Source organism: Melozone crissalis, unplaced genomic scaffold, assembly GCF_028551555.1.
Source record: "Melozone crissalis strain CALT ecotype California unplaced genomic scaffold, PUWL_Pcris_2 ptg000007l_1, whole genome shotgun sequence".
In the NCBI taxonomy this organism is placed as follows: domain Eukaryota; kingdom Metazoa; phylum Chordata; class Aves; order Passeriformes; family Passerellidae; genus Melozone; species Melozone crissalis.
In genome coordinates, this window is record NW_026535785.1 from 7,368,256 (window position 1) to 7,394,954 (window position 26,699).

The 26,699-nt window shown below is 49.5% G+C and overlaps 1 protein-coding gene across 2 annotated transcripts in view; it reads right to left on the reverse strand.

The window, feature by feature from the left end:
• Positions 1–22,345, reverse strand: part of PLEKHG4 (pleckstrin homology and RhoGEF domain containing G4) — an 85,345-nt gene extending 63,000 nt beyond the window's left edge. For both annotated transcript variants that reach the window (XM_054269520.1, XM_054269518.1), the window contains exons 1-3: positions 22,012–22,345; positions 8,224–8,421; positions 373–2,476 (exon numbers count right to left, since the gene is read on the reverse strand). In XM_054269520.1, the coding sequence (XP_054125495.1) occupies positions 373–2,476; positions 8,224–8,421; positions 22,012–22,014 (2,305 nt within the window). In that variant the 5' untranslated portion in view covers positions 22,015–22,345. The remainder of the gene's footprint in view (positions 1–372; positions 2,477–8,223; positions 8,422–22,011) is intronic.
• Between the last annotated feature and the right edge of the window lie 4,354 nt (positions 22,346–26,699).

The following is a 26,699-nucleotide window of genomic DNA, read 5'->3' on the forward strand; positions in this document are numbered from 1 at the left end:
TTGTACAGTTAGACAAGTCTCTCCTCACATATTCTGCACATCATGAATGTAAGCAGGAGGAGGTCACCAGCAATCAGATTTACTGAAATTAAAAGTTTCTTCAAATAGAACTTTGTTCTGTACCAACATAAATTTGCAAAGAATTATTAAACAAAATGCCACAATAAAGCCACCTGTGAAGAGAAAGCTAATTTCATGCCACAAAAAATGACAATTTAATCTCTTCCCAGTATTTTGTGCTATTACCCCAAAGCCTCCCAGATGTATTTATCAAATCCTGCCTGATAAGCAGTATTCAAGCAGTACTGCTTGAGGATTTTGCTTTCAATCCGTGTTACCAAACACAACCACACAAATACCCAATGGCTGTACCTTTAGGAGGTGACGCCCCCGACGATGCCTCTGGCTGGGAGTGCAGAGTGGCAGGCTCTGTATGCTCCTCAGCAGGTTCTGAGGACAGTGGTTCACCCTCCAATTCCTCCTCAATGGATTCCAGTGTTTTTGAGGCTGTAGTCTTCAACCTTTCCCTGTAAGAACAACTTTCCTGGTTCTCCACATGTCCCTGCAAGTCCTGTACTGCAACATGCTCCTGGTTCAGCAGAGAGTTCTCTTCACTTTCACAGCCATGGTTTTCCAAGAGCCTTTGCGGTTCCTCAGACGTCCCTCCAGACCTCTGGGTTTTGAACAGACTTGAATCTTCCTCTTGTGCACTGGGAGCCAACAAGTCACCATTATTTAATTGTTCTGCCATCTGATTCTCCTCTGCTGACTGGGCAGTTTTGAGTGGTATGGCTTCTTCAGCCTTTTTATGCTCTTGCTCTTCACCATCTGACAAGGTTCCATCTGTTGAAGCTTTCACAGAACAGTGACTACAACTAGTCTGATTTTCATTTACAGTCAACATTTCTTTAGACTCTTTCACTTCCTCTTGGCTGTCCCTTCTTCCCACCTCAAATCCATCTACATCTCCTTGGCTCTCTTCTGGAGGACTTAATGGAGAATTTGCCTCATTATCGCTGCAGCAAGGGCTTACATCTGCCACATTCCCTGAAGGAGAGCCTCTCTCCCCACCTACATCTGAATTCTCAGGCAATGTAGTGACCTGAACTGGCTCAACACTTCCACTGACACCCTGGCAAGAGACATCAGAAGCTTCCTTTAGTGTGCAACATGGTCCCAAAGGGCCTAGGACAGGTACAGAAGAAGCATCCGTCAGTGTCACCTCCTTTTGACCCTCAGTCAGTGGTTCTGTGTGTACTCCCAGCATCACTTCCTCTTTAGCAGCAGTAGCATCTAGAGTCACTTCTGGGCTCTGCTCCAATGTTTCAACACCAGCACTTTCACTAGGTCCATCCCTTTGTCCCTCCACGTTTCCAGGGGCACCAGGCACTCGTGCCTTGCAGCTGGCAGCATCTCCAGCACACACATCAGTGTAGCTGCACAGTGCGTATCGCTCACTGCGAGTCTCACGCTCTGCAGAGGAATCTTCTGCACGGCAAGCAGGAGGCTCAGCCACAGGGAAGTTATCACCCATGCTCCCAGGATCAGCTGGTATCAGCTGACCTTCTGGGGACAGTTCTCCATGTGCCATCATTTTGCTGCCTTCCAACGGAGTAACATTTTTGAGAACTTCTGTAGAAGTGTTCAGAGTGTCCATTTGACAGTGTTCTTTCTGCATAAGTGCTGAACGAATTAAGTTCTTGGAGTAGGTGCTGTCTTGTATGACAATAAATCTGTGCTTGCCTTTAGACTCATTCACTCGTGCCCTGGGCTGAGTGAAATAACTTAATGCCAGAGACTGTGTTACAGATCCTGTTTGTGGCCCAAATCTGGGCAGTGAAACTTCTGCCAGCTCAACGTACTCCCCTTCAAGGTCACTTTCCAAGCTCTCTTGAGTCACAGGACTCGTACAGACACCATTGACCAGAGCTTCGTTTAACTGTGGAGCAGTGCTGCTAATGACAGGGTTGTCTCGATTTGAGCTTAGTTCCTGCAGATACTGAGACCTCAGGTCTGGTGAACCACACTCAGTACGGTCCGTGGGGAGGCACAAAATTGAACGTTCCTCTGTTATTTCTGGAGAGATTATATTGTTTTCAATTATTTTTGGTTTATTTATAAATTCAGGATTAACCACTTTATCCCAGGGGACACGAAATATTTTCTCATCAGTGGTTAGTAAACAATTTTCCAGTGCTATGCCCATCCGCTCTCCATTGAACGTACTCAACCATTCCAGAGTAAAAATAGAGGTATATGAAACTTCTGGAATCACCACTTCTTCTACATTATGCTTATCTTTTGCCAAACATTTCAATACAATTCGTGGAGGCTTCTTCACAGAGGGGACCACCTGCAGGTAGAAGTCACCAGGCTTCAGGATTTGCCAGTCAATGGAAGCGAGCTGGATTACAATCTTGTCCTGAATGCACAGGGGCCAGCCCGCATGGCGAAACAGCAACCCGCAGTACGGAGCCTGTGGAAACAACAGAAAGTGTTCTCAGCACCAGCAAAAGATCTCAGCTCAAGCTTCTGAGTAAGAGATCAAAAAAACAGAGGAATTTAGGGTCTTTGGTTATTGATGTAGGCAAGTTTCCACACTAAGGTCTTCTCTTGAAAAAGCAGAAATAAGAAAATCTACCAACACAAACCACCCCTGCAGGACAGGTGGGCACAAGTTACACTGGGAGGCTGCAATGTCCCAGTGAAGGGAAGAGGAGAGTGTGAGGACAAAACAGGAGATAGGAAGCAGCAAATGAGGAAAGCACAGCAGAGCCACAGAGAAAGAAAGCAGCAAGTGCCATCAGGGAACTGTGAGGAACCACACTTAACATACCAGCAATTTCCTCATTCCCAAAACACAGCAGCACTCAGGCCATGCCTCAGACAAATGCCACCCAAGTAAAAGAACTGAAGTTTCATGGCTGAACTGACTTGACTCAATTATTTACAGCTTTATCACAACTTCAAAAAATAATGTCCAGTGCTTTGAACTTGATTCTGTTCGGGTAAGATTTAAATTAAGCCATTATATAAGCCATCAATTCCACAATTAATTTCATCTTTTTCTGTACAACAAGGCTTTGGATTCAATTAATTCAAGTATCTTGCCATACAGCAGAGAAACCAGAGAACAGAAAGGAACTTCTGGGATCCTCACACACCTTGAAACAACAGGTACTGGCATAAAGCAATTTCTTTCTTATGTTCATCAAGCTTTCAGCCCCACCAGATTTCTAACTCTCCTTGCACCTGAAGCAAAGTTGCTCACAGGTTTAGAAAGCCAAATCATCCTTCAGATATAGTAATTCCTCCTCCTCAATCCTGTATTTTCTGGATGTGTTTCCATTGCTTAGACTCATTAAACCATGTCACATGACCTTAGCATGTCCACCTTCATAATCTCCTCAGTGTGCCTGAAGTATCTCCTTTGTAATGCCCATTTCTTTTTCTTAAAAACCATTTGTTCATTGTGCAAAGCATTGTTAAACACAGCCTGTAATGGCACCAGCACTTCCCAAATGTGCTGGAAGCATCTCTTAAAGCTAAGATCCCACTTGTCTTCCAGTCACATTCCTACAGTAACCCAGTCACCTCCTGGTTTTTCTTTTCAAACTGATGAACTCCAGTTCACAACAGAAGTTCTGCCTGCCACTTCGTGGAGGCACATGCTTGCCCTCTGAGTTACCATCACAAAATTTATGTACAAAGTTTTAGAGCTCATCTTGTGCAATGCATTTATCACCCTCCTCTTCCAGGTTATAGTTGGTGTGTCCCAGGCTGGTTTCACCACAAACATGCCATACATACTCTTACTTTTTATGCCAAGGTCATGGATGAGAAGCATGGTACATTTCATGACTCCTGCCTCTAACTCCATTTTTCCCCCAGTACAAACATCCTCCCTCCCTTCCACCAGTCTGTAGCCATCTTGCAATTCTTGCATAAACATCAACCCCTTTGACACAGTAATTAATCTTCCATATGACCCCATAATAAATCCTTTATGGCAGAGATTAAACAATGAAACTTATCTCTCTAGAGAGAGCTGGTTTATTAAAAAGGCTGGTGTGACACTACCTGCCATGGAGCAAACCACATGGAAACATTATTCAGTTTTTCACGGGTCAGTTAATTCAGTCCTTGCTCAGTGCACAATGTTGTAGGCTCAGCTTGTTCTCTGTATTTTGTTACTAGTCCTGACTTAACAGATTCTACAAAATCCCTGCTACCAGACATTCAGCATTACATGGTAACTTCTTCCATATTCCAGGATGGAGACCTGCCAGTCCTATTTCTTCAAAATAGTCAAGTTCAGTCACAGTAGTTTTACTTCTGTTTACTGCTACTGCCCTACTCATGTACTTACACACTGTATCACTACAAAAAGGAACCTTACTTCAGTTTTCATTTACTTGAAGGATCATATTAATATTACCTTTCTATTCTAACTTTGACTCAGAGCAGACACATCTCCCCTTCTTTCCTCTTTCTATTAAGTTAGAACCAAAAAGCCCTAGAGCCTGACACACAGCTGCCTGTACTTCCCTCAAAGGCACAGCTAAGCTGGGCAGTGTGGTGTTCTCAGGCTTTCTGATCTGCCAGACACAGATGCCTCTGTCACTAAGTTCCTTTCATCCACATGCAGTTAAACTCAGCAAGCCCAGAGCACCTCTTGCAGCAGTTTGCACAAGCTGCTCCAGCAGGTCTCAGGCTAAATGCACTTCATGGACTTTTATACCAAGCTCAAGACTCACACAGCACCTCAGCCAACAAAGCTTGTGGCTCCAACCAAAGTGCCCAAATCAAGTATTTTGTTTATAAGTTTTAAACTAGAGCAATTTGCAGTTTTCCAGAAGAGAGTGTACCACTGCAGCACACCAACCCCTCTTCTGTCATTATAGGATCTCCTAGTCAATGTATTAAGGCCAATGGTCTGTACCAAGGGTCTTTCAGGGAAAAGAGGCAGATGAAGATCAATAAGATCAGTTCCCAAACTATTATAGCTCATAGGACTGAAAAGTGAAAGACACAATCAGCAGCAGCATAAACATAAAGCTGAATTCCATCAGCACATACTTGACATAGAGATCTGTTAAAATCTGGATGCAGAATAACCCACTGGAGGGCCACTCATACATTAAGAAATTCCAAACAGCCTCACTGTTTAGATGCTTACTTGTCTGCCTACTGACTCGTAAGGAGAAAACTCAGCAATAAAAGCACCAAAACCAAAATGCAGAATGCACTGAAGTTCCTGAAAAGCCCTACACAGTCACAATCTAAACTGCATCAGGAACCAGAGTAACATCCAAAACAGGAATGCAAGTCCCACAATAGCCTAAACATTACAGAGCTTCAGAACTTTAGAAGTGGAGCATCCTCATGCTGCTCCTGCTCCAAAATGCACCTTCAAAGGGAAGATTATGTGAAGAGGCTTATTACAGTACCTTTAACATCTCATTTTGAGGTTCAAGGATTTGCTTTTCTCGTGTCCAAACACTACAGAGCCAAACCAGGCCCATCAGAGGAGTGCCAGGAACACCCTCTACACCCAGTGGCTGCAGCCAGGAATAGGCTGAGCCAGCTGCCTCTGAAGAAAGAGCTGGGCACCAATGACAAAAATGGCACAAAGGTGGAATCTTCCAAAGCTACAGGGATGGCTAAGCTGGAACAGACCATTTAGCTCAGGACATCACCTCAAAGCCAGGGGCAAAATTTGGTTATTAACTTTGTCCTAAGCAGAGACAGACCTCCTTGGAACATCCCTTCCAGTCCCTGAGGAACCACACAATGGCTGATGATTTTAATGCCCATGAACTAGTCTAGTACTTCATGAAGCCATTTACACTTTGGTCACTGCAGAGGCTGACAAAAGATCCAGTGCCCTCAAGACTTTCTACAGTAGTCATTCAGACATGAGTTAATTCTTTTCCCTCCAGTGTGTTTAGGAAACGCTCACACAGAGTAGCTGAACTACAAACTAAGGAGGAAGTATTGCTTTTGTTTAGACTCTCTAAAAGGCAGGCAAGACTCTCAAAAAGCAATTAGTAAGAAACAGTCCCCTGTGATTTCAGACTGTAAAGATGAAGGGGCATACAGTGGAGGTTTGGGGAAGAAGAGACCACAGCAAATTAAACAAATTTCATAAAAAAGAAATAATAAATTTAAAATATAAAACAAGCAGACTTTTAAATAAAATATGGAATAGCCTGGGCCCAACTCTAAAGAGGGTACAAGGTACCGAGAGCTTCCCTTGATCTCCCTGTACTGTCACTCCAGAAGCAAAAAATCATGAGACACAGCCTGAAAGGGTCACAATCAAGAAAGGAAGGATCCTGCTGACCACTCTCCCAGCCATTTCACACCTCACCAAAAGCCCCCAATACCTAATGCTAAGCCTTGTGCAGCCCTCCCTAAAGGCAGCTGCCCAACCCACCCCACATCTTGCTGGTCAGCTGGGTGGGCCACCAGCACCCTGGGCTTCTCCAGTGCCCACTGGCCTCACACTTCCCTTATCAGGACCCCGAGCTCCACCTGCCCTCATCTGTCCCTCCTCAGGACACCCAGCACCCGTTGCCCTCACACCTCTCCCTCCTCAGGACACCCAGTGCCCACCACCCTCATCTCTCCCTCCTTAGGACACCCAGTGCCCACCGCCTTCACACCTCTCCCTCCTCACGGCCGAGCACCCATTGCCCTCACACCTCTCCCTCCTCACGGCGAACACGGCAGCGCCTCGTGTTCCAACGGCCCTCCAACAGCCACCGTGCCCGTCAAGGCGGTCCCGCGCTGCTATTGGCTGCTGCGGCACCCGCTGTTCTCCCATTGGCTGTCGGGGGGCCGAGGCCCGCCCAGCCGCCCTGCCCGCGTCCCCCCGTGGCGCCCCGAGGGCCGCGGGGGTTGCGCGGCCTTTGCCGTGCGTTCCTCGGCCCCTGCCCCAACGGCTTCCCTCAGGGACGGCAGCACCGTGCGCCCACCTCGCTGCTGCTTTCCTTCCTTCCTTCCCCTTCACCGCCTCACCTGCCCAAGGCACCACTGGCCGCTCGGAAGCTGCCGGGATCTCGAGAAGTGGGGAAATTGCTACCTTGGCTCATTCAGCGAGGGCGGTATTTTGGGGAAAGCCGTGAAACATCTTGAAATAATTACCAGTTTGTACAAACGAAAAGCTTTTTGTTTCTTTAAAGGAGAAAAACACACCATGCACCATAGAATTAGAAGCTCCAATTACGGATACTGATGGAATAACATCTATTGCAGTGTTCAGGGTGGGAGAGAGCAGCAAGGTCATGCACCACCTTGGATCCTCCTCGACTCACAGAGATGGCAGGCACCAAGCTGGAGGTTGGTGACAATATGAGGTGACAAACACTGCACCAAAACACACTTTCAGGATGCCTACTTCACATGGATCCATCCTGTGTGATGGGTCTGTCCCCCCAGTATTTCATTTCCTTGAAACAAATGAGTGACTATTTCAGCCTCTATTCCATACTTTTCCTCCTCCTAGAAGTCCCTTGCCCTCTACCATGAGGACTTGAATTGAAAACCTGGCCACACGCCCCCTTTGCATTCAGAGACAAAAAAGTTAGAACAAACCCACATTTTAGGTTGTTTGGGCTGGTTGGGTTTTTTTTCATCTTGCAGACCTCGAGCCAAGTTTTGTGATGGAGGTGTTTGACTCATCGTTTCTAACATTTTAGACTCCCAACAGTAAAGCACGTTAATCTTGGACTAGTTCTGGCAGTAAATGTAACGTGACTCCTCGGGGCTACTGAGCCTTGTGACTGTTCCAGCAACCATCAAAGGGGAGCTGGAGTTTTGGAAAAACACCGACTGGAAGCATTTTGCCCTGCACGTCATTGTGCCAGTGGCAAGAGCCCGATAGCTTCATCCACAGGGCCAGGGAACAGCTGGGGTCAGAGGCCACCCTGGTCAGATACATCTAGCAAACACTTTGCTAAACCTCTTCCTGTGAATCCCTTAAGGCCTTGGTGTTCCTGATTACAGAAAGGGAGAGCACTGCTCCACACCTGATCGCTGATCTCTGAAGGGTTAAGCTTCAACAACAATTTCTCAACTATTTCCTAATTGTCAGCCTGCCCTCCCACCTAGACTGCCATACATACTCAAGCGCTTTTTGCCAGTCGTTTTGCATACAAGAGCAGAAAGAAAACTCTCCAAGAAAGCCTTCACAGGCCTTAGAGAGCATGATGTACTCACACAGGCATCCTGCTGAATGCACTGCAGGATGTGCTTGGCTGGAATCAGGAAGTCTATGAGGTAGTGCAGTCCATCCCCACGGTACGTCTTCTCCACCACATCAAAAACTTGGCACAGCACAGTGGCTGCGGTAGCCTCGAATGGAGGGTAGAGTGCTGATAACGTGCTCTGAATGCAGCCGTCCAGTGACTCCGAGTCCTGCCGAGACAGAAAGCGTTAGTGGGACCGGGACACGATCCGCCCAACGCCCAGGAGCGCGGCCATCGCCAAATGCAGGAGGAACGAAGATCACAGGAGCCAAGTGCTGTCTTTCTGGCTTCTTTTGGCACTGGAGATGGCAGGTAAACACAGAGAAGCTCTCCCAAAGCAGGAGTGGAGTGCTCGCAGAGCGCTGCACACAGGATTGCCAGCTTTTGCTTACGCAGCAAGTCCTTGTGCTGCCTGCGCGGGGTGGGGCGGCTGTTAGACCACACCGCAGCACGTGAGCGCGTGCGAGAGACACAGCCACGGGTGGGCATCACCAGCCCTGTCCATGGCTTGGGAACACTCCTTGGTGGGCCAAGGGCACCTGCAGTGGGCTGAAGCCCCTCAGCCTCCTGCGCTCTGGAGTCCCAGCACAGGATAAGGTGCCAGAGCTGTTTGGTTCTGTGGAAAGCCGCTCTCCAGAGCGACTCCTCGTTATTCAAAGCTGTTTGCCTCTCATGAAAAGCTCTACTGCAGGAGCGAGGAGTTTTCTGCAGTGCGAGATGCCTCACACGAGGATTCACACAATGTGTGTGAGCAGGGCTGCCTGTGGTCCCTGAGCACACCCATTGATACCTAGGATGCCTGTTCAGGGGGATCAGAGGCAATGGCTTGCCTGCATCCACCTTCATTTGGGAGAACCTGCCAGCCAGAGCCTGCCCATAGTGTCAGGACCAATTCCAGTGCTGGAGGCCAAATTCTGAGTTATTGCATGGGTGTAAATCAAGAGAGCTTGCCAAAAAGTAACAATTTAAAAAAATATAAAGCTGTACATATCTGGAGAGGGGATCAGGATTGCTCCTTTCTTTTCTGTTTTAGAGGGGATCCCTTGGGCTAGCTTACAGCCAGTGGGAATAAGTTTTGCTCCAAAACCAAATGAAAGTTTACTCAGGTGTCTGGCCAGATCCTCATCTGATCCAAATCCACCTCCTTTCACTAGAGACAAGAAAAGCACTTCAGCTGCTTACGCAGAAGCTCCACAGCCTCCTGCAGAACAGGAACAACTACATGAACATGCCTGAAAATACACTTCAAGACTGGGAGAGAAAGTTAAACAAAGCAGTGCCACAACAGCTTACGCCACAACCGGGGAACAGTAGAACAAGGGGATCAGTAGGAAACAAATGGTTTCACTGCTCCCATCCATTGCAGCACATCTCTGAAGATGCCTCCACCAGCCTGGGAAAGTTCAAGAGTCTCAGAGCAAGCCTGAACTGACCTGCAGCCCAGCAGAGTGGATGCTCCTCACACAAGCCTTCCCATCTCTCGCAGCTTACTGATCTCCAGGTTCCTCCTTTAGAGGGTTGGGTGTTTAAGCACAACATAAACTCCCTGCTCCGATGCAAAGCCACCTCGTGGGACAGACAGCCTGTGGGACTGCACAGGAGAGGTGAGGACACCCAGGTGATGCCTCCACAATCCCTGCCTGCAACGAGCTGGCAGAACTACAGTGACAGGCAAACCACACACTGCCTGTGGGACAATGCTGCTTCCTTACCTTTCTGCTCTTTCTCCTGATGTCAGCAAAAGCAAGGCTACATGGATGGCAGCAGACTCCTAAAGTGCCCACACCTTTTCTGAGAGGCCAACTTGCAATACTCAAGGCCATCCTGCAATACTCAAGGCCAATGCAGCTAGATAAACAGAGGTTAAGGAGCTATTTTTCATACACATAGAATCATAGATTATCCCGAATTGGAATACTTAATCCAATATTCTTTAACCAAGAATTCCAAAAGCAAGAGCGCTATGTACACACTCTCAAGAGCTGAATTCTAGGGGATGAGCATTTAACCCTAATTCTAAATAGGAGGAGAAGGCTGTTTTAAACAATTTACCTTCCACTCAGAAAAATAATAACCTCTGTTGATACCAATGTGTCCCAGCAAGTGCCTGTGACCTTGTCAGATAAAAGTGGCCTTCACACAGGTGCTCTCCCACCCCACCAGTCACCTTCTTGGGCACTATCACAGCATTGCTGCTGGCAGCATTTGACAACAATCTCCCTCTGACCCTCCACAGCCCACAAGTTCAAAACATCAATCAAAAACAGCTGGGGTTTGTTCTGCACCATCTTCTGCTTGAGCAAAATTCTTTCAGATATCAATCCCTCCCCAAAACAAATTTGTTAAGTTCACTGTTGCAAATAAAACAAAGAAGTCAAAATATTTGCACATGAGTCAGTGCATTGCTCTAAGGTTCTCACACCATTCCTCCTGCCTTAGACTTCACAAAACAATTATTAACATTGGCACCAAATCAAAAATCCTTTATATGGTTAAAATAAACCAGCTTGTACCTTATCCTTTCTTTAGTAAAATACAAAATAAGCGTAGCCTGTAGCCATTGCAGAGTGCAGTGCTAACTGCACTCCTGAGCACAGAGCCTTTCTCTCCCTCTGGCTAGATTATACCACAAAGCCATGATAGCTGTGTAGATTTCTAAGGGATAGAGAGAAGGTTTCAACCCCTACCTTTATTAAAAAGAGATGTTTGCACCAATCTCTGCTAATTCTGCAGGAAAAGCCCCAAACAAGAAGTAGATTCCCACATCCCACTGTGCTGCATTTGATTATAGCACCAGCATCCTTGGGAGGGTACAGAACCAGGTACAGAATGAGGCTCCAGAGCAGAGCAGCCTCCGTGTGCTGCAGAGGAATGTTGGAGGTGACACTGCTCCTCAGTGCCCCCACCCAGGATGGTCACCCAGGGACAGCTCCTGCCTGGAAGGAGGGTGAAACAGGGCACTGCCTCAGAAGCCACCTTGAAAATACAGAGGGTGGAACATGAGAGAGCTTGGAGCCTCCAACAGCAATAGGGGACTCATTAACCCAGCTCACAATCCTAGGGATGGGGCTGCTTATTGGCACTAATTAACTTCTCATATTGCAGAGGGGCTGGAGGAAAGTGCCTCAGCCAGGACTGCAGGAGGCCTCAGGGTGCTGCTGTGGAATGCCAGAGCACACATGGGCAGCCTCACACATCCAGCCTGCTGCCAGGGCCAGCTGCCATGCACGTGGAGGAGATGTGGTGTGCAGGCACAGGGAACTCATACAAACCAGAGAAGGGAATAGTGCCCTGTGGTCCTGAGGCTGATAAACCCGAAGTCTAGAGCCTATCTCATCTACATCGTGGAATCATAGAATGAGTAATGAAGGGAGCACTGGAGGTCATCTATCCAAGTTCACTGCTCCAGAGTGCCCCAGACCATACTAGGAGACCCCTAGACCCCTGCAGGGTCCCCTAGAGCATGTAACTCCAGACAGCTTTTGAATATCTCCAGAGGAGACTCCACAATCTCTGGGCAGCTTGTTCCAGAGGTTCCATCTCTTATCTCAAACAGGCAGTGTAACCCCCAGCAGGCACAAGGAGAAACTTTTGTGAGCCGGGATGAGCGAACAGCACCTGGAGAGAAGGAGAACAAGCTAAACCTGAAAGAATCCATGGAGGGGGCACTCTTGCCCAGCACATTTCCACGACAACCAGCCCACAGTGGTCCCCAAGAGCTGGCAGAGCCTGCTGAAAAAAACCAGCCTCCTTCAGGGACTGAACGTTTCAAGCTTCCCTGATTCCAATACCATTGCCACATCCCTCTCACAAGAAAGGTCCTGGACATGTGCTCCTTTTCTGCCACTGGGCACAAACACCAACAGGAGCACTTTCCAAGCAAGCCAGAGAGTATCTCTGCAAGCAAAAGGAGTCTTGGGATTCAAATAGTTCTTTGTCAATAGTACAGGAGGACCTATAAACTCCAGCTCACTGCCACCATTCCACCACACCTCCCAGAAGAGAAACATGCTTTTAAAATAACTCCTCTATAAATCAAGGCGCTAAATAAAGCCCAGGTTAAGGTCATGTCCGGCCAAACTGGCTTTCACTGCTGCTGAGAGCCAGCTGCAGGGGCTGGAGCACAGGGATAGAGGAGGAAAGCACCACACAGGGATGGGATGGGCTGAGCCATGTGACAGGAACAACCCAGCATGGTCCCAGCCAGGAGGCCAGGGGAGCAGTGGGAACGCAGGAGGAGTTCACAACTGGCAGGGGGCTTGGGTCTGAGCCGTGGGTGGGTGGGCTGCCCTCTTTCCTCTGCATATCACAGGAGCCACGGATGCTGTGACAAATAGGACAGTAAAGACTGTTGTGGCAAAGCTCTGCTGCTCAGCCCTTAGAGCCCCACTCCATCACAAACTGCAGCAAGAACCAGGACTCAATCAGAAATGAAGCTACGAGTGCCTGGGCAGAACAGGAGCCCAGCAGCTGTTGCAAACCTGATTTTAGGGGACGTGTCTACTTCTGGTGCAGCAGACACTGCAGGTTGGAAGAGAAGCCTGTCATGAGGGATCTGGAGTAACCAGGAGCTTCTTAGGCTTTTCTTGGTGCACTGATTGAATTTTCTGCCTACGTTTGTGGGCATAAGGAAACCAATATAGCAGCTCCAGCCACTGGGAACTCCTGTCATTCAACATTTCTTTCTTACTCAGAACTGAACTTCTTCCTCTTTGGGACCTACTGCTCACCAATTAAGTCTGAACCCTGAAGAACCTCCTCCAGGTTTGGAGAACAAAACATCAGCCTGCCTGGGGAGCAGAGAGGTCATCCCCAGGGCTACACACACACTTCACACAGCATCAGAATATCTGTGCTCTTCAAGCAAGAGACAGCAACCCAAGTGGCTCAGGACAGTGTAAATCAGTGCAGGGGAGGCCTGCAATGCTTCTGGACCCACCTGGGACAGCAAAGCCTTGACAGCATTTCCCCTACAACTCACCCAAGCACTTTGCTCATTTTGCCTACAAAGTACTGAGTCTTGGTCAAGGCAAACATGAAGAGGCACAAATCTTCCCTCATGACAGCCCAGATGCTGTCTGCAGACTACTAAAAAAGAGTGTTTTGGTGAGACCAGACTGACATGGGTTTGGCTAACCCATGACTTATGGCAGACAGCACTCCTTTCCAGCAGGCTGGACTGGCCAATGTAACACGCTGAGGATTCATCCCGCAACAGGAATTTAGTTAACCTACAGCTCTGCTTTCACAAACCTACACTCCCATTTGAGCTGCCAGAGAATGAAGCTACATGTGCCAAAGTGCCCCAGTTAGACCCAGAGCTTGCCATGGCTTGGCAGAGCAAGGAGCAGGCTGGGCAGTGGAGCAGAGCCCGGCAGGCTGCAAGCACAGCGAGCGGTGCCCGTGGTGCACCCAGCTCTGAGTCACGGAGCCTCTGGGCTCCTGCTCAGCAGGGAGACCTTGCCAGAGCTCCCACAACTTTGTCCTTCTTCTGCCAGGTGCCCAGAGCATGGCCACGTCCTGCACGCAGCCACTGTGTCCCCTCCTGCCCAGGTGCCGAGACACAGTGCAAGGGTAGCGCAGGAGAGGCGGGAGCGTGCAAAGGTGAGGGGAAGAAATGACCCAACCCTCCCACACCCCAGACTGGAAAGTAGAAATAATAGCAAAACTGGGGAGAGGCAGAGCTCCAAGCAGCACAGCACAGCGCCTGCCCATGGCTCGCAGCCAGCCTGGGGACTGGGGGAAAAGGAGCTCACAGCAGGCGCTGAGCAGGGCTGGGTTAGCTGGTCCCTCCGCCAGCAAAGGCTGCTGTGCTGCACCGCTTGGCTGGGGCTGCTCAGATCTCGGCTGACGTGAGAAACCTCATTTCCAGTAAAAACAGACCTCTGGGCTTTCCATGAAGCCTTTCCACTTTCTGACACAGAGCTTAAAGACAGACTGCTTTCCTTTAAATAAAGGAGACATTTCTGTGTTCTGTTCGAAAGGTCTCTGGCTAAAAAGAAGGCTTGTTTTTCTGACAAAATTTGAGATTTCCCACTCCATTGCTGCAGAGAGGAGAACCCTCCCAGCCCCATTTCCTGAGCTGTTCTAATCACAGCGGTAATGAGTTCAAGAGAGAAAAATCTTCCCAGAGCAAGTGCCAGCTCCCCCCTCTGCTGCTCACTCTGAGGCTCAGGGGGAGGCTGAGAAGAGGGCGCCTGCCTTCGGCACCCTGCCTTCCTCTGGATAAAATAATGTATTATTAAGAGGTGCAGCTATAGAGGTAAGCATTCCAACTCCTGTAATTACACCACCTTCCTGTGAGATAACCAGGAACAGCTCTACCTGCTCTTTGGGCTATTGTTTTAGGCTTTTCAGGGAGAAAAGCACAGCACGCAGTTCCCCTTCGGAGGCAAGTGTTTGCAGTCTCACCCAGGCCAGCTTTGTTGAAGGGCTGTACCTCCAAAAGCAAGCTGCTTTCTGCATGCCACCATGGCATCCCTTGCAGAGGGCATGGCTGTAGCCTGGCTCAGCTCCCCTGCACTGAGGCAGGCAGGACTGCTCCATAGCCTGTGGATAAACCAGCTCCTACAGCTTTGCAGGGAGTGGTGCTCTGCAGACAGAGCTCAGAGAATCATTTCCAGATGCCTCCCTCTGTTCTCCCAGCCCTGCTCGGTGTTGACGCGGCTGCGACAGCCAAAGCAGCTCCTACTGGGCAGCACACAGGATTATCATTCCAGGCACTGCAGGAAAACAAGCGCTTGAAAGCGATTAACTCATGATCTCTCATTTAATTAAACAAAGGGAAAAATGATGTATTTGCTTTTCAGCTCCGAGGCCCCTGTTCTGCGCATGCTGTAGGTCTGGGCGTGCGCGGCTGGGGAAAGGCAGGCCCAGAGCTGGGTGATCTCTCCAAGCTCGGGCTTGGTTTGTTTTCACTCAAGGGGGGACACCCCAGATTCCTTTGAAAGTGAAGCATGACCTCCTGTGAGCTTTGGAGTGTACAACTACACCAATGCTGTCCTTGTGCTGGAGCAAAAGGCAGGGAATAGCAGAGGCAGCCTGGTTCAGGTACATCCCTGGCTCTGCACCACACTGCAGGTGGCCTAACACAAACATTATCATATGGCAACATGACTGCTCACCTGAGCCTGCCCCCCAGCCCAAGACCCCTGTTCACGTGGGTCCAATACAGCACCTTCCCCCTAATTCACCTTACTTCTCTCTACCCTTCAGGGCTTTGTACTCCAGCTTTTCTGGAGAAGAGATTGTAACTTTCTCCTTTATCTGTGCAACATCCAACACATCAGAAGAGCTGCTGACAACTGCTGAAGATTAAAGAGGCCAAAGTGGGGGTGACCCACAATGCAAGAAAGTTGTCTTTTAGTCAGAGTGGGGAAGAACTGGGAAATGAAGCATTTCCTCACAGGGACACGTCTTGCTCCCTAACGAGTTCTCAATGTACTGAGCAGGAGATAGGTCCTTTATCCATAGCAACAAATGAGCCCTGGTCTCAAAGACCAATTACTTTCTATCAGAAATAGATCAAGGAGATGATATAGGTGTTTAAAGGGCAGCTGAGTGAACAGATCAAAGCCCTGTCCTTAAACAGACATCCTCCAACTGAAACAAGGGCCTGCAAGTGGATGAGAAGAGCTGTGTATAAAACACCATCCTACAGCTGGACACCAGCTTATTTTGGTTTAGTTTAATCAAGGGATTAAGTCCTTAATCTGAAATAACTGCCTAAGCACAGATTTTTATTTTTTTTTAAATATCACTGGCACAGCTCTAACAATGCAATTAATTAAACAGGTTGTACTCTGTGTGCTGTAAAGCTTTGGGTACTTTTAGAACAACCTTCCCAGCAACAGACTCATGCTGGAAGAGCACGAGTGCTGGCAGCCATGGTTTCACTGCCCATTGTTATCCATGTGCACCTTTCCACCTCCTCAAGACCACCTGGAGTTCTCCTCTTCCCTCCTGCTGCCAGCCTGCACAGGCTGCCCTGCCTTGGGCACCAACACTCTGACCGTGTGCCACAGTCCAGCCAGGGACCTCCACATTCCAAGTGTCATGTTCTACAACAGGCCCAGACAAGGCTTGCTAAATCCTGTTAGGTATCACAGTGAGAGCCAAGAATTTCTAGGCTACTTCCATACAAGTCCTGAGACATTGCAGCCAACTCCCATTCTTTATAGGGCTCAGTCTACAAATGCACTAAAAACCTTTTTCTCTGCTATGGAACAAAAGAAATTGCTTGAGCTCATGCACCCCATTATTAGTGATAGGATTTGCTCTGCTCTCAGCTTCAGGCATTGGCATCCATCTGGCAAACCAACCCAAGCAGCAGCATGTTGTAACCCTTCTTATTTCTGCCTAATGGGTACTAACTAACAGGGCACTCCAGGCAGATGGAAGATTTATTTATACCAGCCAGCTATAAAATACCCTAAGTAAATTCTTTACCAAACAGGTCAGCTCATTTTAACACCTTTTAGTCAGAAGCATTAGGCCATAGCCAACCCCTTGTGTTCAGACACCCATCTGGGGGCATCTTACAACAGATGGGCAGCCTCCTGTGCTCAAAAAGAAAATGATAATCCTTCATCAGGCCTGCTGATGAGTGCCAAAAACGATCTTCATGGGGTCAGTACTTGGAGTATTAGTTCTGTGCCAGTGTTGCACACATTCTGGACTCACGTTCAGATCTCACCTCTTCCTTTTGCAAGCTGCATGACCTGCTGGACAGAATCCCATGGGGACTGGTGGATTCTCCATGTCTTGCAACCTCCATAACTGAGGGTGGATGCCACAGAAAAATTATCCTCTTTCAGTTAAAGAGCTCCCAGACTCCATATGGAAGCTAGGTGACACTCTACAGTCCCAGTATCCCATAACAGATGAGCCATAGTTCCTTTTGGCCTTAACACACTGTGTTACCATGTGCTCATGAAATACGAGTCCTGCTATGTCAGAGGGGGACAGAAACTGCTCTGAAGCAGAGCTGCAGTTCCAGGAGGGGATGGCTGAGCACATGAGAACACAGTAAGTGTAGACCTTGGGGGAGCACATCCCTGCACACCATTGATAGGAGAAAGCACCCAGCAGCAGTCATCAGATGCCTCTTAGGAAGAGGCTGTGAGGAAGGATGAGCCAGAAGGACAGAGCAGGCAGCTCAGAGGTGTCCATGGTTATGCCAGCTCAGCCATGGGCCACTCCAAGAAGCATCAGTCTGTGCTGAGGAAGGGAGAACTGTTCCTGGTCAGGGGGACCAAGATTTGTTCCAAGACTCTCTAAGGTCACTGGAGAACAGACACGTGTGCTCAAGCTCTCCTCCTGCCCCTAAGCAGCAAACGTGGGACAGATTCAGATGAAAACATTTCCCCTGTATTTGGATACAGCACTAAATGCATGCCTCCCAGAAAGCTAAGTAAATCAGTCAGAAATTCAGGGCATTTCTTTCATTAAACTCATGAGTTAGAAAAGGGTGAACACAGGCTTTTAAAGCTACTCCCTTTATAGATTTTTTTTTTCCAAACAGAAAACAGTCTCACGTGTCCCATTATTTCCATACATATCAAAGGAGGGTGGAGATTTAACTAGCAATTTCTAAAAGATCTTTGTGCACAGAAGGGATGTATGCCAAAACGTGGGTGGTTATAAGCCCAAACACAAAGGAGAATACATCCACAGGCATTTTTCCTCTTGATCCATTAACGGGCCTGCATACCAGCCTCCTGAGCATATGAGAGGGACCTTGTTCAAAAGGTAAATGTATTCAGCAAGATGACAACAGACAGCAAATAACCCACATCTTTTAGCCATGTTGGAGGCTCAGCAATGCTGGGTTTTGTTGGGAGGCACTGAGACTTGACAGGCAGCCTCAGGGAAGGTATCCTCCCGAAGGAACCTGCTCAGGAAGCCTCTGCCACACCTAACACAGGCTGCAAAGCTCAAGGTGGACACCTAGCTAAGGTCATCAGAACTCCAGCAGCTTTCCTCCTCTGCAGCATGCAAACCATAACCCAGCCACAGCAGTGTGCCCCATTGCAGGGGACCCCATGGAGACTCCCTTTACCCCATCCACCAGTGTCCAGGAGGAGCACATGCACCTCTTCCCTTCAGCTGAGCCATTTCATTCCATTCAGAGTTGTACCAGCTGAAGCAAGGGTTCGTCCTGGGCTTCCCAGGCTGATGGCAGGATGGCAAATCTGAGCAGACAGAAAGATTTTCAGATTCATTCTGTTCTGCTTTGATCTTGGAAGTTTCAGCTTGCTGTCCAGTGATGCAAAAAATAGGATACATATGAAACCAGCACTTACCACAAGAAAGGCCCCATTTTTTGTTAATATTTTAATGAAAGACTAAGCCAGCCAACAGAGGTGAGGCACTCGGTGTGGCAGAGAGGTATAAGCATGGCCAAACATTCAGAATCAACAAGGGCATGTCTACTCACTCCTCTGAGCTGCAAACCAGGCACTATGAGTGATGCAAAAAACACAGAGCATCCCATGGCCAGAAGTGGGCAGCTTCACCCTGGCAAGCTCTCCTTGCTTTTTACTGCTCTTCAGTCAGCAACAAATCTGGTCCCAGTGGTACTACTCACTTTCTCAGACACTGAGCTCCGCAGGACTGGAACAGGGGGTTCCATCATGCACAAACAGCCAAGAACAGGAACAAAAAGTGCTCTGGTACAAGTGCCTACAGGTGGGTTCAGTTTATAGTTTCTGTAGGACACCTTGATTGTTTCAACAGGGATTTTTTCAACAGTGCTAAAGGAGCCTGTAGCCCCTGTGATGTGACTTCCACCCACACTCAGCACCAATGCTCAGGTTAAGGCTGTGCACAGCCTGTAGGATGTTAAAATTTTACACAGATTGGTTGCAGACAGGGTTACATTTGAGATGCAACTAGAAAATGAGGCTCTGTGAGCTGACACTGTGCCTGTGCTCTAGAATTTAGAGTAGACATGCTGGCTATCTTGTCTGAAGTGACCAGCCACGAGATGCTGACAAGGCTCTCACAATATGATCTCTTCTGCTACAGCAAGGTGTTCCTTCAGAGCCAACTGCCCATGGGGACAGCTGGCCAGCAGCACTGCCAGAAGGGGCTGTGCTACAGGATGCTGGTTTTCAGAAAATAATGCTGACACTCAGCATAGAGTCCTCCTTGGATTGTCTCACTGTAAGCATCTGCTGTCTCCCATTCCCATGTGGTATTCCCCTAGAATACACTTGGCAATTTCTACAAGGAGATACCTGGATGCAGCCAGGCTGTCACCTGCATTCAGCCATTATTTTTATTGTTACAATGAACAACATGTTATCTTGCCCAGAGCTTTTGAAAATAAGCTGGGCAAAATGCAAATTGTCAACCTTGTTACCCCAGAGGAGGTGCTTTCAAACTGCTTCCATGTGCTCGGGATTATGTCTCTGGACTTTGTCTGTGTTCCAACATCTTGCTCATGGTTTTGGCACAGAAATAAAGAAAGAAGAGCCCCAGTGCTTAAAGCTCTTTGTGATTCCCAGACTCATTTCCTTCCCACCCTGGGAGAAGACATAACTGGAGGAAGAAAGACCCTATTTTCTGCTGAAACCCATCCTCTCTCCTACCAGCATAGAGGTGCCACCAGAACTTCTCTGAGGAAGCACCAGGAAAGGTGAATCCAGGGAATGGAGATAGATCCCAAGTCACAAAAGCCATGATGGGTGAGCAAGGTAGACAGAGCCCAGCCAGACTCCTGCACCGCTCTCACCATGGGGTTTGCACAGCTCCAGAAGTCACTTCTAGTGGAAGGGGGCTACTTTGGCCCAAGCTGTCTCACCCATTTGGTGTTCTGGGCATATCCCAGCTGCCACAACCTTATGTACCCACACACACATCAGCTCTAACACTGAAACCCCATGAAAATGAATCACCTGTCCCACAGAGTAGGGCAGCCAGCAATGGTGCCTTGCCAGACCTCCATCAGGAGCCAAGTCTCCAAGAGTCCTGCAGGCTGCTGGAGGCCATGGAAGTTCTCCTACAGGCCAGCAGACTGACACACATTCACTGAGATCCAAATCTTCTGCCTGCAGGGTTTGTTTGATTTACCAGGACACAAAAAAATCAAGTTAATCAGAGCAGCTTGGAGTTACACTCACAACTTGGTTGCTCACAGAAATGCACCTCCCAAAATGTAGATTGGTCTACCACAACATTGAGATCAGATACCTGCCATGGACCAGAGGAGTTCACAGTGTGGCCAGCACTCAGTGCTGGGTCTGGTGCAGCTTGGCCTCTGGTTCCTGTTCCTTCCAGCTGCACTCAGCCCCTGAGTGGCACAGGATCCCTCCTCAGCAGTGATACACAGTCCTTGAATGGCCAGCACCCACACTGGTCATGGCACTGCTCCTCACAAAGGCTCACCCTGCTTCAGACAGCTTTTGCATCACACATTTAAACAACATCGAGGAGGGGAGCTGAAGCACATGGGAATCAGAAAGGCACCTCCAGCTTGAAGGAGCAGAGTAGTAACAGCCAGTCTCTGCCTCCAGCCTCCAAGGGCAGAATTTCACAAGCACTGCTCCAGCCCATGTGGCAAAATGCAGCCCATGAGACTGCAAGGGATGGCCCCAACCCTGCACAACCCCAAGCAGTGCTCTCCTTTGATTTCAGCTTCATAAATAAAACCTGCATAGACCAAAAATTGCCAAGAACACACTGGGCATGGAATGAGGGAAAGAGGTCTTCTGACTGAGATGAAGAAGTAGAAGCAAGATGCCTCCAGAAGAATAGCAGAGGAGAGCACACCATGGCTCTGACAGGCATGTGGGGGAAAAGAGCACCACAGGATTGTCTGCAAAGGAGCTCTGCAAAGGAGGGTAGTAAAGGGAAAAGACATGGGTCTATAAACTTAGCTCAACTTGCAGAAGTCAGAATTCAACTCATCCCTCAATGAAAGCCAACTTTCTGCAGGCTCAGAAGCTGAACTTTTAAAGGGCAAGTCACTGCCAGGCACAGCAGCAATGAAAGCTGCTTGTTCTCCTCATAGGTTTTGTTCCTCCTGCAGTAGAAAAGCAGTCTCTAACATAGCATGACACCTCCAGGATCTGGGCACATGGATCTCAGCCTGAGCCAAGGATCAAACCATCAGAAGCTGGACTGGCGCTCAGTGGGATGTCACCACTGGGCAATCCCTCTAACTACTGAGAGCCCAGGGCTGGGCACCTCTGTTTGCAGGGCAGTGCCAGTGTCACTGGGCAGGGGACAGCCCTGCAGCCACTCCCAAGCAGTCTGGGTGCTCTGCTGCCCACTGGGCTCACCATCCTTTCCCCTCTCCAAACAAAGATCCCCAGGTGCACAACTTGACACTGAAAAGGAACATCCCTGCCCAGCTCCAGGGGTTCTCTGAGCAGGGGGAAGGCTCTGCAAGAGGGCAATGCCCAGAGCCACAGAGCAGGATTGGCAGAGGAGGGCAGGAGGAGAGCCCAGCATCCAGGCAGCACAAAAGACAAGGCTCTGCCCGAACTGACCCATCCCGGCTCTCACTCCAGGGCTGTGCCCGATAGACAGGCACCTCGCAGGGTCAGTGCCAACAAGGAGTTTGTGTCCCTGCAGCCGCCGCCCCGGGCTGGCACCAGGAGGGCAGTGTGCCACTCGAGTAACGGGAAATGCCAAAGGAGCTGTTTCCCACTCCGGCATGAGCGCCGTGCGCTGGCTCCGGGCGGGCTGTCCCGACAGCAGCTCCGTCCCGCACAGTGCCCGGGGCAAGAGCCCTCCGCAGAGATTTCCTTACCATGTTCCCGGCCTCCTTTCTTCCCCCTCACTTCCAAAGGCAGCGTTTTTTCTCTTTTTCCTCCATGTGTGCGACGGGGCGTCTCCTCTCCCCTCCGACGTGAACCACCGAAGCACTTTGAGTTCTGGACTGTAATCCAAGCCCTCACCGCCCCCAGCACAGCTCCAACTAATCTAACTCATGACACTACCGGGGCCGAGCAGGGGACCTCCAAGGTTTCTCTGACAGCCAACTCCAGCGCGGGACGGCTCAGGGGCATAGCGAGAGCGAGGTGCGGCGTCCCCCGGCCCTGCGGGACCTTTGGGACACGGGCAGAGCCTGAGGCGCTCCCGGGCTGCCCTCACGGCACCGCGGCTCTCCGCGCCCCTCGGAGCCGCTCAATGCGGACACGCCGGGGCAGGGAGCTGCCCTGGCCCGGGAACATCTGAATAGCGGCTGGAGGAGAGTGAGGCAGGCATCCCGAGAAGGTCTCCAGCTTCCCAAAGAGGTTTCCAGCAAAATCCTCCCCCCTTGCCTCCTCTCGGCTTGTTTTTCTCTAAGTCCGGGGAAGTTTCGCCACTCCACGAGATGTTGAGGCGCCGCCGCAGGTTAAGTAAAATGCCGAGAAATGCAGGGAGAGTGCTCTGAAATATTGTTGTTCTAACTTCTAGAAGGAAAACAGAGAGCAGTGACCGCTTCAGGCAACAGCAACAAACTGCATTGGGATCAGGCAAGAGATGTAGAGACCTCACCCCCTCCCAAAGGGGTAAGTAATTTAACACGGCAAGTTTCTCCACCCCTCCATTAATTGTTTAAGATGGCCAGGGGCCAAAATACTGCCCGAGCAGTGGGGAAGGTCACCAAACAGACAGGCTGCAGCCTCCAGAAGTGACAACGGGAAAGGGCAGAGCCACAGAGGCGGAGAGAGAGGAGAGAGGCAGGTGCCGCGGGGCATCCCAGGATCTGCTGACACACAAAGGCTTTGTGTAACGGGAAGCAGGGCGGGAAGTGACACACAGGCAAAACCTGGGCACGACATGCAGGGCCTGGGACCAGAAACTGCCTCCCCAGCCTGAGCAGTGCAGGGTTTCTGACCCTCCATCAAGCAGTTCACAGTGCTGGAACTTGGTTGTCCCCACTTATGGAGAGGTCACATAAACTAATCCTTCCCCGAGAGACAGAGTGACTCAGGCAGGATGTGAGACCCACAGCAGAAGGGAAGACATCTCCTTCTCCTGCATGGACAAGCAGAACAGCACAGGTCAGCCTGCTGCAGATGGAGCAACTGCTGCCAATGCCTCTGCTGCCTTGGCTCAAGGGGCAGAGTCCCACAGCCTTCCCAAACCCTGCTCCACAGGGCCAGCAACTCAAGACCACCTTCAGATACTGCTCTCCCAGGGAGAACTGACAACAGTTTGCCCTAAAACCTCTTTGCCTATGATGACCTCATCTCATGTTTCCAGACCCAACCAGCAATGGGGAGTTTGAGCAGCCAACCAAAGCCAGCCATTCAATCCACCAGCTGCCTGCTGTGCTCCTGCATTCCCTTAAGCCAAAGAGATGTCCTGCTAAAAGGGGCTGTGACACTGACAGTGACCAGAGCTGAGCAGCTGCCTCACTGTTCAGCACTTGGCTCTCAAAAAGCCCAGGCTTTCAGAGGCTCCCCCATGGAACAGCCTGTCACCTTCACCCCACAGCAGTACTGCATCTGTAGGCAGTGCTCATGTCAGGTGACAGCAGTTGCTAATGCCAAACTGGCTGAAGGAGAGCATCCCTGCCACCTCGAGTATTAACAACCCAGCACAGGCACAACCTGATTGTTGTCATCTGCAACAACTAATTTGAGATCTTAGATCTTGTCTGTGCATGCAAGAGAACCTCTTTCCCCCTCATACCCCTATCAGGAGGATGAGGAGCCTGGCATACCTCCCCAGCAGAGCCTCTGACCACAGCTTCAGGGTCTGTACAAGGCTGCTTTTGCAGAGTAGCTTTGTCCTTCATCTGTTCCTCCAGCACCTCTCCCACGCAGTGAGCCTGGCTGCATTTGGCTGACCTTTGCAATATCCTCTTGCAGGTGCTTGCTGGAATCTCCCCAGGGACTGGCCCACTCCCAGAGAGGAGGGAGCACCAGGAGTGATGTCTCTGCAGCGTGCACATGACAAGCCCTGTGCTGTCAGAAGTACCAGGCTCTTTCTGTTGGAGGCATATCCCCATCATGGAATAAAAGGAGGTAGAAGAGATCCAACATGCCTCTCACAGCCAGGTGTTTTATGGAAAACTGTAGGAACAGTTTTATGTACTGTTTCTACAACTGCAGCATTACATGTGTGTTTCCTTTCAGGAGGCCATGGCTGCCCAGGGCAGCACAAATTGCAGAATCATAGAGAAATCCTGAGCTGGGAGGGACCCACAAGGATCAGATGCTATTCATTGTTCTGCACAGGACAACTCCAAAAATTATACCATGTGTGATTGCACCAGCCTTGCACACAACTACTTTTATCCAGCAAACAGGTCACTGCAATTACCCTGGGTTCTGCAGAGGAACAAGTCTCCAAATAGAGACCTGGAGTCTCAAAAAAGTCTGGTAATCAGCAGCCTGGGTAACAAGCCTGGGAACTTCAGGGCTATTCCAGTTGCAGGCCAAAGCTCCTGCTCCTTCAGGGGGGCTACTACAAGCCAGGAGCTACCTCAGCTTTGAAAGAGAGACGTGCTCCCCAAGCAGCACAAAGGGCAATGCAGAGCCATGGGACATCCCCACAGCCCATGGGGATGAAGGGGGTGGAGCAGAGAACCTGTTCCCATGCTGTTACTGAACTGGTCAGGTCTCCTACACTCAGACCTTTGGCAGCAGATCCAGGGTGAGGAGCAGCTTTTGGCTTTCCTGTCTCCTTCAGGTGGCTTGCACAGGGCTGGAAGCACAAGGTTGTCATCTCCTTTAGTTCTGAATTACTTGCTAAGATACTGTTAAGCCACCTAATTTCAGCTCTCTGATGGCCAGAAAGAGAAAAGTGATAATTTTCTCATAGAAAGACAAAAGTGGTATAGGAGCTTGCAGCATCCCCATAAACAGAGAAGGAAAGCAACACAGAGGTACTCAGAGCCTTGTTCCTACCCCATTTCCCATGACAAAAGAAAGTTCTCCACCAGCTCTCAAGTCAACACCACTCAGAAGGATGCAGGGAAGTTGGCAGGTGCCATTTATAGAGGCTGCCAAACACAAGAGCAGCTTAGAGCCCAATCTCACACCTCCTCCCTTTCCTACACCGCACTTAAAGCTCAGGAGCACCTTCCCCCATATGGATTTCCAGGCTGAGGAACCTGAGTGCAGCTCACCCCACCCCAGCCAAGGCAGTGACGTGATTTCCGCTGCCATGGCTGGGTGCTGAGGGGAACATCTCACTGCTGTGCACTCATGGCTGGTTCCTAATATAGTTTCCTTTTTTTTTTTTAATTGCAAAGTGGCCTTTCCCTCTGCTGCCTTGTAGACCCATTTCCCGCTCAAGCACATGGGAGACAGCTGTAGCCAGCACTTCAGTGGGTGTTAAAAAGCCCCTCTTGAAGGAGGCTGCCAACAATGCCAGGCTTGTTCCCAGCACAGTCTCACTCTGTCTCCTGGCAGGAGCAGCTCCTCACGCCTTCCTCAGGGCTGCTTCAATTGCTGCAGTCACTGCAAAAGGCTGCTGTCATCCATGCTGGCAGGGATCTGAGTGCCCCAGCTTCACATCCAGCAGATCCAGCTGCTTTGCATGGACTGAGGGGCAATTTTACTCCAAAGGGATTGCTTTGGTACCCACCTTGAGCAGCAGCTGACCATTGCTAAGCACAGCTTGTCCTAGAGGTGAATTACAGCAAAAGGCAGCAAACGCTGACATTAGGAGTTTGACACTGAAGTCTGTGGGGCCTCCCCAGATTTGAAAGAAAAAGTAGTTGAAGAGGGATCAGTACAAGTGTTCTGAAAATTTCAGAGGTTCTAATTTCAGACTCTCATCTCTTTCTTTTCTCTTCCTTTCTCCTTTCCTGGAGTTGCAGTATTTCTCAAGGGCCTAAAGCAGTACCACAACCTAGAGCTGGGAGAGAGCACAGACAGAGGTAGGAGGCAGGGAAAGGACCTCTGCCTTTGGGTCAACACTTAGCAGAGTTCTGCTTATTTTCGGTTGTGCAAATCAGGAAATGCTCAATTCTTTTATGAATAGAATTCAGCTGTGCTAGAAACAACACAAGACAGATGTTTTAGATGCCAGATAAGGACATCTCCTGACCTAGGGGAAGTTGTGCAATATGGATGTTAGCAGGATGATTACATTACTGTGGCCAAGAGCTCTTAGGAAAATACCCCCATGAGCTCCATGTTAGCTTAGAGTGGTCACTGGTGCAGTCCTCAGCACAGCACAGGGAACCTCCTGTGGCCCCAGAGACTTGTGTGGGAATGGAGATCCTGGGAATGGGCTGTGGTAGAGCACTACTCCAGGGTATATGGCTCCTGCTAACCCATTCATAAGTGGACGTCTCTGAATCCACTTCCAGGCATCTCATCACCAGACTGGGGTTCTCCACCAGCTCCCATGCCCACAGACATGGCAATGCAGATATCCCATGGATTAAGCTGTACCCTGAAAGGAAAGGTATGTTACCATCCCACCAACCTATCCACAATAGAACATCCTAACTTAGAAGGGATCCACAAGGATCATTGAAGTCCAGTTCCA